This window comes from Rhodotorula paludigena (assembly GCF_050403205.1).
Source record: "Rhodotorula paludigena JCM10292 DNA, Rt_paludigena_JCM10292v1_ctg8, whole genome shotgun sequence".
Classification (NCBI taxonomy): domain Eukaryota; kingdom Fungi; phylum Basidiomycota; class Microbotryomycetes; order Sporidiobolales; family Sporidiobolaceae; genus Rhodotorula; species Rhodotorula paludigena.
The window spans coordinates 317,581-329,725 of NW_027481450.1; the positions used below are offsets into that span (position 1 = coordinate 317,581).

Below are 12,145 nucleotides of genomic sequence, written 5' to 3' on the forward strand. Positions count from 1 at the left end.
GCGAGGCCAAGTCTCAAATGGCGGTCGAGCGAAGACGGAGGCCTCCTCGAAGCGGGTGAGTGGTCGAAGGAGGAATGCGGCAGCGGTCGAGGGGGACGCGCAGGAGTCGCCATCGCCGCTGAAGAGGAGGAAGGCTTAGGCGAGCACGCATTCATCCCTTTTTCTGTGTAGATAGATTGTGCTCTCGTCGTCTTTCAGTAGTAATTCTTCAGTCCTCTGTGCTTTTGGTCAATGAATGAGTATACGGATGACCAGACATAGACTTCGTCCCAGAGAAGTGAGGCTCCCTCTGACTGCCGCTAACCTCACTCGAGCGCAATGCAGCTGCTGCTTCACTGCGTCGCTCTCTGTGTCGTGGCTCTGAGTGTTTCAGCCCTGTGGCCTGCGCCGCAGGACATGCAGCGCGGATCTGCCCCACTTCGTCTCGCCGAGTCCTTCGAAATCCGCCTTGCGAGCGGCAACACGGTGGAGCGCTTCAGCAATGACGCGAGTCGCGGAGTGAGACTGCCTATGAGATTGCCAGCTGAGCCAGATCCGCCTACAGCTCGACTTCGCGATCAAGCGGGCGAGTCGGCACCTTGACGACGACCGCTTGCGCAGGCTTGTGGTCGACCGCGGACAGTCCGACCGGTCCGTTCAACCGTGGCTTCGCGCGTAGAACCCGCTCAACGGCTTGACCCGGTCGCAGCTCGGCCGTCGAGTCTGCACCTCGCCTTGCTCATCTCGACCTCGCCCTGCTGAACGAGGATGCGTTTTCATTGCTCGACGAGCTGAGTAGACCGCTTGGCGAGCTCGACGAGTCTTACACGCTGCACGTCACCTCGCACTCGGCTCGTCTGCTTGCCAACACGACGGTCGGACTCCTCCGCGGCCTTGAAACGTTTACGCAGCTCCTTTACTTCCTGCCCGCCGCGAGCAAGGAGCACGAGTCGCAGCGCTACATTCAAGACACACCACTACTCATTGCAGACCGGCCCGCCTTCCCGCACCGGTGAGTCTGCTTCGACATATGCCTAAACGATCGCTGTAACGGGACCTCGTTTCATCAAAACAGTGCTCTCATGCTGGACACGTCGCGCAACTTTTACCCTGTCGCTTGTACGCAACCTGAAACAGTGCTCTTCCGACGTGAAGCTCACGTTTGCCCGCTTCAGCGCTCCTGCACACCCTCGACGCCATGGCGAGCGCCAAGCTCAATGTCTTCCACTGGCACATCGTCGATCAGCAGAGCTGGCCGCTCGCCAGTTCAACCTTCCCAGACTTGGCACAGCTTGGAGCCTACTCGCCAGAAGAAGTGTATTGGCCAGAGGATGTTGAGCTGGTGGTGCGTCGAGCGGCAAGCCTGGGTATCTCAGTCATGCTTGAGGTACAGAGTCTTGAATGCCTGCGGAGAAACGTTGCTGATGGTCCGCTCGTAGATTGACATGCCCGGTCACACCGCCTCGGTCGCTCAAGCCTTTCCCGACTACGTCGCATGCCACGACAAGCGGCCGTGGTCAGACTACGCTGCCGAACCGCCTGCAGGTACGCCCTCCGTCGAGCATTCCTCCACTCAGCTGACCGACTGGCGCTGTGCAGGGCAACTTAAGCTGGGCAACCCGGACGTGCTTGCTTTCGCCGAGCGCGTCGTGCGGGATGCTGCACAGCTCTCGCCGGCCGCTCTCTTTAGCACTGGCGGAGACGAAGTGGTGCGCACAGATCCTCTGCACCACATTCAGGTAGATATCGACATTGTCCGCTCGCAGAACACAGCTTGCTACCTCGAAGACCCGGAAACCGCCGCGGCCATGCTTGCAAACTCAACAACACTTGACTCGCTTCTAAGCACCTTTGTGCACAGCCTACATGACGCTGTACGCAAGGAAAGCAAGATTCCGGTTGTCTGGGAGGAAATGATTCTGAAGCACGACCTCGGCCTGAAGAACGACACTATCGTCACCGTGTGGATCAGCTCGGTGCGCACCCTCTGCTTGGCATGCGTGGCTCTCGAGAACTGACACACGCGTTGCAGCACAATGTGCGCGCCGTTGCAGACCGGGGCTACCGCCTGATCCATGCTGCGTGCGACGTTACCATTTGCGTTTCTTGGCTGAAGACTGAGGCTTCTCAATCATGCAGGAGCGACTACCTTTACCTTGACTGTGCGTTCTTCGTGTGAGCATCAGGCTCCGGTCTCCTGACATGGTCGCTGCGTCGCCTGTACGCAGGCGGCTCCGGTGCCTGGCTCGGCAAAGCGCCCAATGCGACGTCCTGGTGCGAGTAAGTTTCTCCCCAGAAGACGTTTACTTGCCAAGTTCTGACCTGTCGGTTGCACAGTCCCTTCAAGAGCTGGCAGAAGGTCAATCCCGTCAAACCGCCGCCTTGCCTGCCCTGCTTATCGCTCAAATCCCGCACAGATCTACTCCTTCGACCCGTACGAAGGTCTCGAGCCAGATCAGCATGCCCAGGTGGTTGGTGGAGAAGCTCTGCTGTGGAGCGAGCAGTCTGGACCGGAGAACCTTGAGCCGACAGTCTGGTAAGTTTGCGGGGCTTCTGTTCTCTGGCCGACAGTACTGATCGAGCTGAGCTGCAGGCCTCGAGCAGCGGCTGCTGCTGAAGTGTTCTGGACGGGCGGATCACTGGCTTCAGGCAAGCGCAACCTTGCGGAGGCTTTGCCGCGCCTGCATGACTGGCGGTGCGCTTTCCACCAGATCCTCTTTGCATACAGAAGGGTGGCTGACTCTCAAGCGCACGTTCAGCTATCGAGTCGTCCGGCGGGGAGTTCGTGCCGTCCCCCTGCAGCCGCATTGGTGCGCTTTGCGGCCTGGGGCATGCGATCTTGCGTAGACCTTGCCTGGCTGGCTGCATCAACGAGAGCTCTTTCATTGGGGTTGGCTCGCTCTCAATGGCGACTTGTACACCGTGCAAGAGACAAACGGACGCGAGTTGCTCCGCCTTCCAACAGAGTACCAGGCTTCCGCGCTTGATCACGAGGTCCGCTCCTCGGCCCGGCCAGAAGGTGCCGGACAGCCCTACGGACTCTGAATGCTTGTGCGCTGATTGGCGACCGCAGAAAGATGAGCTCAACGAGGACTCGCCTTCCAATGCCAAAGCAGTGTCCGTTCCGGAGCAATTCGAGGGAGGGGAGGAGGCTGCCGCTTGAATTGTCGCTTTCTCGTGCCCGTTCCCGAGTCGTTGTACTCTACCCCGTGCTCTTTCCGACAGTGTCGTACGCAGGTCTGGAGAGTGGCGCGATGTGCTCGCCGTCGTCGGTCGCAGCGAATGGCCTTCTCAACCGGGGGCACCGTGCTGCGGCCATTGCGACTGCTCGATGTCTTGTTCGACTGTCTGGACGAACGTCAGAGGCTGCAGAGAACCAGAGCGAGGCCGTTACAGACCTCCGAGTCAGATTACACTCTCTCGAGGACAGGGGGCGACGGTGCAGGCAGAGTTCCACGTCGAACCTTCTCCGTGGCACTCTCGCTTTCGTCTCCGCCGAGCGAGCAGAGCGCGGCTTGAGCCCGACCAGGGCACGCGCAGTCTCCGTGTCCCCGTACTCACTCAACGCCCGATGGACGCGCTCTCTCCCTCGCGCTCCTCGTCGAGGAAGCGCTCGTCGCCGTCTCCTCTGTCCGCTGCCGAGCACGTGGTGGACGTGGACGGGCTCGCTGGGGACGACCAGCCGCCCGCCAAGAAGAAGCGCGCCCCTCGCAGCACGGCCGCAGAGAAGCACCAGCGCAAGGTGGCGCGGATGGAGCGGAATCGCGGTCCGTTGCGCTCTCTTCTCGCTCTGAGGCGTGCACTGCGAGCCAGGACTGACGGGGACGGTGCACACAGTCGCCGCACAGGTCTCGCGCGACCGCAGGAAGCTGCAGACCGAGTTCCTCGAGGCCCGCGTCGCCGAACTCGAGGCGCAGCTCGTCGGAGGACCCGCGACCGCGTCGTCGACGAGCCCGAGCACGCTCCCGCGGACGCCCGCGAGCTTTCCCGCGCTACCTGCCCTCCCCGCACTTCCCGACCCGCGCACGGCGCAGCTCGAGGAGGAGAACGAGGCGCTCAAGACGCAGCTCGCCCTCGAGAAGCTTCAGTCGCAGTCGCTCCAGATCCGCCTGTCGGCGCTTGAGAGCAAGTTCAACCGCCTCGAGCAGCTCCTCGTGCAGGCGCAGTCGGCGCCAGCGGCGAGGCAGCCAGAGCAGGACCAGGCGCGCGAGACGGCAACGACGACGACGATGGAAGTGGCGAACGGAACGATGGAGACGGACAGCTCTCGCCTCGTAGCACGCGAGGTCGACCTTTCCCTGCAGCGGAAGCTGTCCCACCCGTCGTTCCTTCCCCTTCCTCCCTCGTCGACGACGTCGACTCGCTTCTCGGTCTCCAACTCGACCTCGCTCCTGCCGCCGCGCCCGTCGCTGCACCAGATCCTCTCTTCTATCCGGACCTCAGCGCTCCCATCCTCGGCGATGACGTCGTCGCGCAGGCCTGGGCCGATTGGGCAACCCAGGTCGACCTTACGCCTGCTCCGCCTTCGTTCGCCGCGCACGATCTCGCTCCGCCTGTCGATGGCGAGTTCGACCTCTTCGAGTACCTGCGACAAGATGCGGCTGCTGCGGGCCCGGCGGCTGCAGCGGTCTGCTAGGCAGTGATTTCCCTCTTCGGCTCCTCTTCGGTCTTTTCTACGACCTCGCCCATCGTCATCATCGAGTTGTGCGTCTATCCTTCCTAGCTCCCTCCTTTGCAGACCGCTGACGTTCTCCCTCACTTCAGCAGTTCCACCTCCCTCTCTCTCTCTCCTCACCGCTTCTCCCCGCTCTCCGTCGACAGCATCCACACCTCGCATGCCCGAACCTCCCTCTCTCCGCCTCGACTCTCCCGCTTCGCCCTCCACACGTGCCCCTCTGCTCAGCTTCTCCTCCTTGACTGCGAGTGAGACGACAGAGACGGCGGTGATGGCTGGTGATTCGGTCTGACGAGCTTGGCGACGAGAACGGAGCATCAGGGCGCGCGATGCGTGTGGTGCTTGACGAGGTCGGCGGTTCGAAGTGATGATGGCAGTGTGCTGGGGACTGGTATGGCGAACCGAGCGATGGCGACGGCCCCGGTTTAATTCTTTCTCTCCGGTTGTACCGCGCTGCCCTTCCTCCCCGCCCCTGTAGCACTTCTCCCGTCTCTGTTGGAACGCAGACACTCTCGAACGCAGCAGAACACGTCCGCGAGGCAAAGCCAAACGAGAGACTCAATCTTGCAAAGATGCGGTAGTTCTACATGGGGCGGATGCGGCATTTCTTCTAGCTGCCGCCTGCATCGATGTTATCGCCATCCCGGCGTGTCGCGATCGTGCGGAACGACCTGCGGCTCGGCCGCTTGTTGCTTTGCGAGCGAGTCCGAGCTGCTCGTTGCGCCGTCGCCCGACTCGCTGCTCGGGTCCTTCGACGAGTCGTCCTGCAGCTGCTGCAGCGCAATGCCGTTCTCGCCCTCGTCGATCTGGATGGAAGCTTGGCGCGCGCGCTCGACCCGTGCTTCGTCCGTGAGCGGCTCGACCGCCTCAAGACCGCCGCCGGCGTGGCCGTTGGAACGCTCGGGGTGACTACTGAAGCTTCCCCTTGTCGGACGCCTATTGAGCGAATGGTCGGTAGCGGCGTGATCGGCGGAGATGATCGTTGCAGTGTCGTCGCCGTGCTTGGCGAGGTCAGACGGAAGGAGGACGGCGCGGTCGATAGCAATCGGCAATCCACGGTGACGACCGCGCACCATGACAATGACGACGATGAGCTTCGACAACGTCGACAGGACACCCGAGAGCGAAGTATTGCTCTGTCACACGCGATGTCATCAGCGAAACGTCGCGAGGGGAACGCGAAGCAGAACATACTCGGTTGTTGCCCAGGCTGAGACCAACCGTGCCATACGCCGACGTGATCTCGAAGATGAGGGTGAAGATCTCGACCTCACTATGCACGGCAGAGAGGTTAGTCAGTCCGAGAGAGCGTAGCGCTTATCAGGCAGGACGCACGGCCACTCTGTCGAACCCAGACGGCCGCGCTCGACGATGCAGATGAGCCAGACGGCGAGACCGAGCCACCACAAGTCGAAGGCGAGCTGCTTGCGAGCGTGGTAGCTGATGTATTGCTTGGTCGAATGCGACTGCGCGAACTGCGCTTCGACGTCGTCCGGGTTGTCGTCGAAGTCCTCGTCGTAGACGCCTGGACGAGCGACGTCATGAGTGCAAGTTGCGAAGCGGCCTCCAAGCATTGCGACGCACCCATTGACTTCTCCTCGTACACGTTGGTCGCACGGATGGAGAGCGCGATAGGGTAGACGGCCTGCGAGACTGGGGGTGTCAGCACTGCGAGATTAGCCGGAACCCCGAAGAAGCGGCCTTACGATGTACATCATGATCACGTATAGCAACTGACGGCCAGCAAACTGCGTCAACAGAGCAGAATGGCTCGAAAGCAGTACAAGCAAACGCACCTGCAGTGCGGGTGCAACGCTTGAGAGCGGAACGATGCTGAAGCCTGCAGCGCGGACCGCGAAACTCTGGAGCAGACCGTCGATCACACGCTGTGGTGAAAGCAATCGTCAGCTCTTGAGCGCAGGCGGCGGAGACTGTTGAGCTTACCGTGTGGACTGGAATCGCCTCGATAACGGGATTGCCGATGTCGAGAATCAAGAACGCGGCCCAATCGATACCACTGCGACGATATTGAGTCAGCCGAATAGACACACTGATGGGCCTGCCAGAGACGGAACGTACTTCAGGCAAATGAGAACGAAAACAAGAAACCAGGTTTGGCTGCGAGAAGAACATTTCAGCATCTGTGCTGAATTGTGAGTATGTCATTCGACGCACTACGACGGGAAGAGATAAATGAAGCAGCGGCGCGGATGGTCGAGGAGGAACTGGAGCGTTTCGCGCAGGCGAGAACGGCGAGGCACACATTTGGACAACACCCAGCTGCGAGATCCGAGGTCAACAGGCGCCCGAGGACAAGACTGTGAGCAGACACACATGACGAGACGCAAGCTGCAAAGGTGCAAGCCAGGGTCAGTCGAGCCGCGAGCGAGGTAAAGCGCAAGGGCGACGCACAAGATGGGAAAGGCCGTGTTGCCGGCGAGGATAAGGAAGCCCATGACGATGATGAGCCCGTATGCCTGCTGGAAGGGAATCATGGACGCGTCGACAGTGCTACGGGTGGAAGCTAGTCAGCGCAGTCGTCGACTCTTGAGAGTCACGATTCGACGCACCTCATGCCCAGGTTGCTGAACGCCGACCAGACCTGGAAGAACGAGAACCAGGTCGCGTTGACCACCTCATACTCATCTTCAATGATGGGCCGCCACCGATTCGAATGCGTGAGCCACGGCGCAATGCACAGGACGCCGATGAGCTGGATGAAGAGCCAGTATGCCGGGACGATACGGAGGAGGACTGTGAGCGCGCGATACTCGACGCCGCCGAGCTCTTCCTGCTGTGCGACGGAAAGGCCGTGAAACTTGCTGTTGCGACCAACGATGGCGTCGAACGAGATGTACGAGACGGGCTTGACGGCGCCCGTGCCGGCATGCTGGATGCCGCCCGAAATCTCGTCGTCCGTGTGCGAGTGACGCGAGAGCATGGTCGTCGTGCGCTGAAGCGTGCGCTCGGGTCGAAGGGCGGGAATCTTGGCGCGAGCGATGTCGGCGACGGCGACGAGGGGATTGGGAAACCCGCCGAAGCCCGTGTGCATTGCCGACTGTTCAATCGTCGCCGTACGCGTCATGGTGCGACCACTGGCGTCGCGCAGGTTGGACTGCGACATGCGGCGCGGCACGGGGTAGTCCGGGTCGAGCGCGAGGGTGCGGTTGCGACGAAGACGCAGGTCTGGCCGATCATTCTCGCGGAACTCGATTGTGCGCGTCCGACCCATGTCAACATTGTGAGTGGGTGCAGTCGGCGACGTGGGCGTTGCAACGGTGGACGGGGTCTCGACGATGCCCTGCAAGGTGCGATGATCTGCGAGGAAGGGTCAGCGTGCGCGAAATAGGCAATGACATGGAGGAAACGAACCGCCCATGGTGCGAATGCGTGGCAGGCCAAGACCGGAGGATGGCCCGCGATGAGGCGAAGTTGCAGCCGAGTCGCTACTCCGGCGCCCACGGAACGCGCGTGCAGGCGGCCGCGACGAGTCGTCGATTTGGATTCTGCAACGGCGAGTCATTTGTAAGCGACGTACGGAGTGCCGTCGACGACGCAACTCACGTGCGCGTGTGACCCAAAGGCCCGCCGGGCGGTTCCGTCGCTTGCGGCGTAGCAACTTGTGGCGAGTCGGCGAGCTGACCCTCGTGCCGGACAACCGAGACAGCATCGTGGTCGTCCTCAAAGACCTCCGAGGCACGATCAGATGCGAAACGCTGCGGCGCGTCCTGCCCTTCCGAGGCCGCAAGGTTCTCGAGCGCGGCAGACACGCCGCGCATGATGTCGTCGCTTTGTCGACTCTGGCCCGACGCCTGGCGAGTGTGCTGGCGCACAGGCGTATCGGGCTGCGACTCTTCGGCGGTCGGCTCTCGACGGCCTTCGCCCAGCCGGCCGCTGACGCTCATCTCGTTGATGCGGACGGGCACGTCGACCCGCTTGATCATGTCGGCGCGCAGCTTCTCGGGCTTCTTCTTCTTCTTCTTGCCCTGCGCACCGTTGCGCTTCTCGCGGTCCGAGTCGTCCTGCGTCGGGAAGTTCGAAGCCGCGGGCGAGGGACGTGGCGTGACGGGCGTCCCGCCACGAAGAAGGCCGCTCAGCCACGGATTAGGCCCGGGCTGGTGCTGGTCGTCGAAAGCCTGGTACGATCGGCCTGCGCGAGCGGCCTGCGTTTGAGGAAACAGGTCAGCCAGGCGTTCAAGGTGCTGTTTCGGCGGGAATCACCTCTTCTGCGCCGATCTCGTTGACACGCTTTCGCGCGGCCGCTGCAAGTCATGGTACGTCGGCACGGGCTCGCGTCGAGGGGACAAGGGAGAAGGACGCACCGTCATGGGTGATCATGTACTCGAACTTGTTGCGGAAGAATTGCCTGAGCAAATCGAGCACTGTCAGGACTGCAGGTGGCTTGTGTAGCGAGCGAGATGCCAACGTACCGGCGAATCAGGATGACGACGATGGAAACGAAAGACGGCGCGCCAATGCTCATCATGATCTGCGATGCGCGCCGAGACAGTCTATCAGTCTCGTCGTGACGGACCTGCGCAGAGGGCGGACAACTGCTCACAAAGAGGATGACCTGCTGCCAGAGCGTGATGCGCTGGAACTCGACCGAGTTGAGGCCGGTCACGGTCATGGCACTCGTCACCATGAAGAGCGCGTCGATGTATGCGATCTGATTCTCTTCGCTCGGGCCATTAGATGCCCAGAAGATGGCCGAGACGACGAGCGGGACGAGGGTGAAGACGAGCAGGTGAACGCGATAGAAATTGAGGTGCCGCGCTGCAAGTAAGCAAGCATGAGATGAGCGGTACGGCCTCGTCGCGAATCGCAGCTCTTCGCGAGACACACCAGAGAAGGCCGAGATCTTTGCCCACACGCCGGAGCGCTGGAGGAACTCTGGCAGCCGCGCCGCTGTAGACGGATGGCGGTTGAGGGAGAGTCGGCGACGCATGATGACGGCTCAGCGCGACGGGGAGGCGTCTAGCTGCACTTTTCGGCGCTGTAGTTGATTTGTCCACGCAGGAGCAGAGTCGATGCGCATCGTGAGAGCGAGATGCGCGTGCGCCGAGATGCGGGAGGAGGCGGTGCGAGGTGAACGTGCAGCCCGGGTCAGCGCGTCGATCGAAGTGCGAGCAGCGCAGAGGACCCGACGCACCTTGATGCAGCCCTCTGATGAACTCAGACGCTCCTCCTGCCGGCGGGCAAGCGCAGCAAACCTTCGGAACGGGCAGGCGTCTGCAGGCGCGGGCAGGCGCGGACCGGGCACGGACGCCCTGGCGCAGCGACGGTGCGCGGAAGCGGGTGTCAGGGAAGCGCAACCACCGTGTCCTGCGTCTTCGTGCACTCCTAACGAGAGCGCGAACGGTGCGTAAGGGCGACAGATGCTCTCGCCGCCTGGGCCTGGCTCGACCTCTCCGCCTATGGATAAAAACACGCGCATTGCAAGAATAGCTATGCGCACGACCAATTTGACAGCGACCTTACGCGATTCTCTCGTGCGAAATACGTGTGCTTTTGCTTGTGGTCTCGCTTGTGGGCTGCACAGCCGAATCGACTGAAAATCACCAGGCGAGCCGAAAGATTGGCGGACTCTGCCGCAGCCACGAGGGTCAAGAAGGCTCGCTTGAGCTCCTACGGGACCCACTTCCGTGCTTGAAAAAGCGCAGTGAGCGGTAGGAGAACGTAACACAGGACGGGCGGACGGAAAGCGAGGCATCGTGGGCCATCCCTGACGTGCTGCAGCGAGTGCGCGCGCAGACTCGGCGCCCGATTGCAAGCTGAGACCTACGAGAAGGTCGACCGAAGGCGTTGACATTCAAAGAGACGCCTTGTGTAGCGACTTGAACGCGATCAGTCTCGCGTCGGCGTGCGCCAGCGGCCAGACGACCTCGCAATTCGAGTCTGCGTGGTGATTCGCAGTCAAATGCAGCAATCCAAGCATTAGAAGCCTGTGCGTAGCACGTCCACCTTGCCCCCGGGGCATCTCTGGTGCGCCGGCGAGTCGAGACGAAACTCGCGCGAGCCTAGCGATTGCGACCGCGTGCGCAAGTACGCATCGAAAGGTCGAACCGTCCGTCACTGGAAAAAGAGGCTCGTAACACCAAGCATTGCAGTCTGTCCGGCTGGAGTCCCGCGGCGAAACGAGACGCAGCAGGGAAGGCTCAAGAGCGAGAGCGCGGGCGGCCGGGGCAGCGCCAAGGGCCGGAACGCTCAGGAAGCAAGGTAGAAATCCAGCAGAGCGCACACGACTCATTCTCAGCACTCGACGAGTGCTGAGATCGGGTGTCGAGGAGCAAGAGGAAAGCGCCGGACAACTTCGACCTCGACACGGCCGCGCACTCGCCGCACGAGCAGCAGACGCAGCCGCGCACACGCACGAGCCGCACGGCGAGCACCGAGCCACCTCGCCCTGCCCGCGCCTGCACCACCTGCACGTGCTGTCGCCTTTTCCTCCGCCTCATCCGATGCAGGCCATCCGCCGCACCGCACAGCGCGCGCTCGCCCAGGCAGGGGCAGCCGCAGCGCACTCAGCACGGGCACGGCCAGCAGCGCGCTGCCTCGCGACCCACGCGACGCCCACTCCGCTCGACACGGCCGCCCCGCTCCCCGGGAACCGCTTCGTCGTCGTCCCGTCGTCGCCCTCGACGTCCGCAGACGGCGCCGCAGCCAAGCCCGCATCCCGGTACTCGAAGCACTCGTCTCGCACGCAGGGTCGCACACCGCGCCGCGTGCGCAAGGCGACGTCCCCTACCGAGCTCAAGGCGGACGGCGCTCTCGGCGAGTACGAGCATGCGACCGCGGGCGAGCTGCGCATCTTCCTCCCGAGCGTCTTTATGCGCCTCGTGCGCAACACGGGCGAGCACCGCGACGATCCCTACACGGCCACCTTCCGCACGTCGCTCCAGCTCACCAAGCCCGACATCACCAACTACCTCAAGAACATCTACGGCCTGCATGTGACGAGCATCCGGACGATCAACTACCTCTCGGCGCTCAAGCGCAACCCGATCGGCGGCGGGTATGGGCGGTCGGGCGGGACCAAGTCGTACAAGAAGGTGCTCGTGACCATGACCGAGCCGTTCTGGTACCCCGAGGAGCGCACGCGCGGGTGGCTCAATGAGCACTTTGAGCGCGACCGCATGGAGGAGATGCGCGACCGCAAGATGCTCAAGATTGGCGACGGCCACAAGTACGGCGTCTCGAGCTCGCGGTACCGCGGCGCGCACAAGTCCAAGGCCGAGCGCGAGCGCCTCCGCGCCGTGTCCAAGGCCGGCGGCAACGACGTCGACGCGCGCGAGCCCGGCGAGCAGGTCGCGCTCCGCCGCCCCGCTGGTCTGCGCAAGAAGCGCAACGTGCTCCGCAGCCGCGAGGAGCGCGTCGTCGAGGAGCGCGAGTTGGTCGAGCAGGAGATGCAGCGCCTGCGCGAGGCTGGTTGGTAGGCGGACGTACAGCAGGTGCGACCCGCTCTGGCTCTCGCATCCTTCGAGCTGGACT

General features: G+C 62.5%; 4 protein-coding genes across 4 annotated transcripts; 3 read left to right on the forward strand and 1 right to left on the reverse strand.

Moving 5' to 3' along the window:
* Nucleotides 1-318: 318 nt before the first annotated feature.
* JCM10292_000177 (beta-N-acetylhexosaminidase) lies at nucleotides 319-2,826 on the forward strand (the record flags this gene model as incomplete). Its single annotated transcript, XM_076647283.1, has 15 exons — nucleotides 319-498; nucleotides 545-630; nucleotides 689-991; nucleotides 1,055-1,098; nucleotides 1,155-1,366; nucleotides 1,419-1,524; nucleotides 1,579-1,688; nucleotides 1,746-1,955; nucleotides 2,012-2,061; nucleotides 2,119-2,141; nucleotides 2,208-2,259; nucleotides 2,317-2,338; nucleotides 2,397-2,515; nucleotides 2,573-2,674; nucleotides 2,739-2,826. 15 exons carry the CDS (start codon nucleotides 319-321, stop codon nucleotides 2,824-2,826), a joined length of 1,707 nt encoding a protein of 568 aa, XP_076507210.1.
* A 724-nt stretch (nucleotides 2,827-3,550) lies between these two features.
* JCM10292_000178 (bZIP transcription factor) lies at nucleotides 3,551-4,615 on the forward strand (the record flags this gene model as incomplete). The annotated part of the gene is made up of 3 exons (XM_076647284.1): nucleotides 3,551-3,746; nucleotides 3,817-4,144; nucleotides 4,258-4,615. The coding sequence occupies 3 exons, from the start codon at nucleotides 3,551-3,553 to the stop codon at nucleotides 4,613-4,615; spliced, it is 882 nt and encodes a 293-aa protein (XP_076507211.1).
* A 671-nt stretch (nucleotides 4,616-5,286) lies between these two features.
* On the reverse strand, nucleotides 5,287-9,602 carry JCM10292_000179 (uncharacterized protein; the record flags this gene model as incomplete). Its single annotated transcript, XM_076647285.1, has 19 exons — nucleotides 5,287-5,790; nucleotides 5,849-5,927; nucleotides 5,990-6,179; nucleotides 6,239-6,299; nucleotides 6,361-6,387; nucleotides 6,451-6,540; nucleotides 6,599-6,671; nucleotides 6,734-6,772; nucleotides 6,830-6,934; nucleotides 6,989-7,003; nucleotides 7,067-7,165; nucleotides 7,225-7,972; nucleotides 8,027-8,160; nucleotides 8,219-8,817; nucleotides 8,876-8,916; nucleotides 8,977-9,020; nucleotides 9,085-9,143; nucleotides 9,216-9,430; nucleotides 9,500-9,602. 19 exons carry the CDS (start codon nucleotides 9,600-9,602, stop codon nucleotides 5,287-5,289), a joined length of 3,225 nt encoding a protein of 1,074 aa, XP_076507212.1.
* A 1,513-nt stretch (nucleotides 9,603-11,115) lies between these two features.
* On the forward strand, nucleotides 11,116-12,090 carry MRP20 (mitochondrial 54S ribosomal protein uL23m MRP20; the record flags this gene model as incomplete). The annotated part of the gene is made up of 1 exon (XM_076647286.1): nucleotides 11,116-12,090. One exon carries the CDS (start codon nucleotides 11,116-11,118, stop codon nucleotides 12,088-12,090), a length of 975 nt encoding a protein of 324 aa, XP_076507213.1.
* Nucleotides 12,091-12,145: the final 55 nt, after the last annotated feature.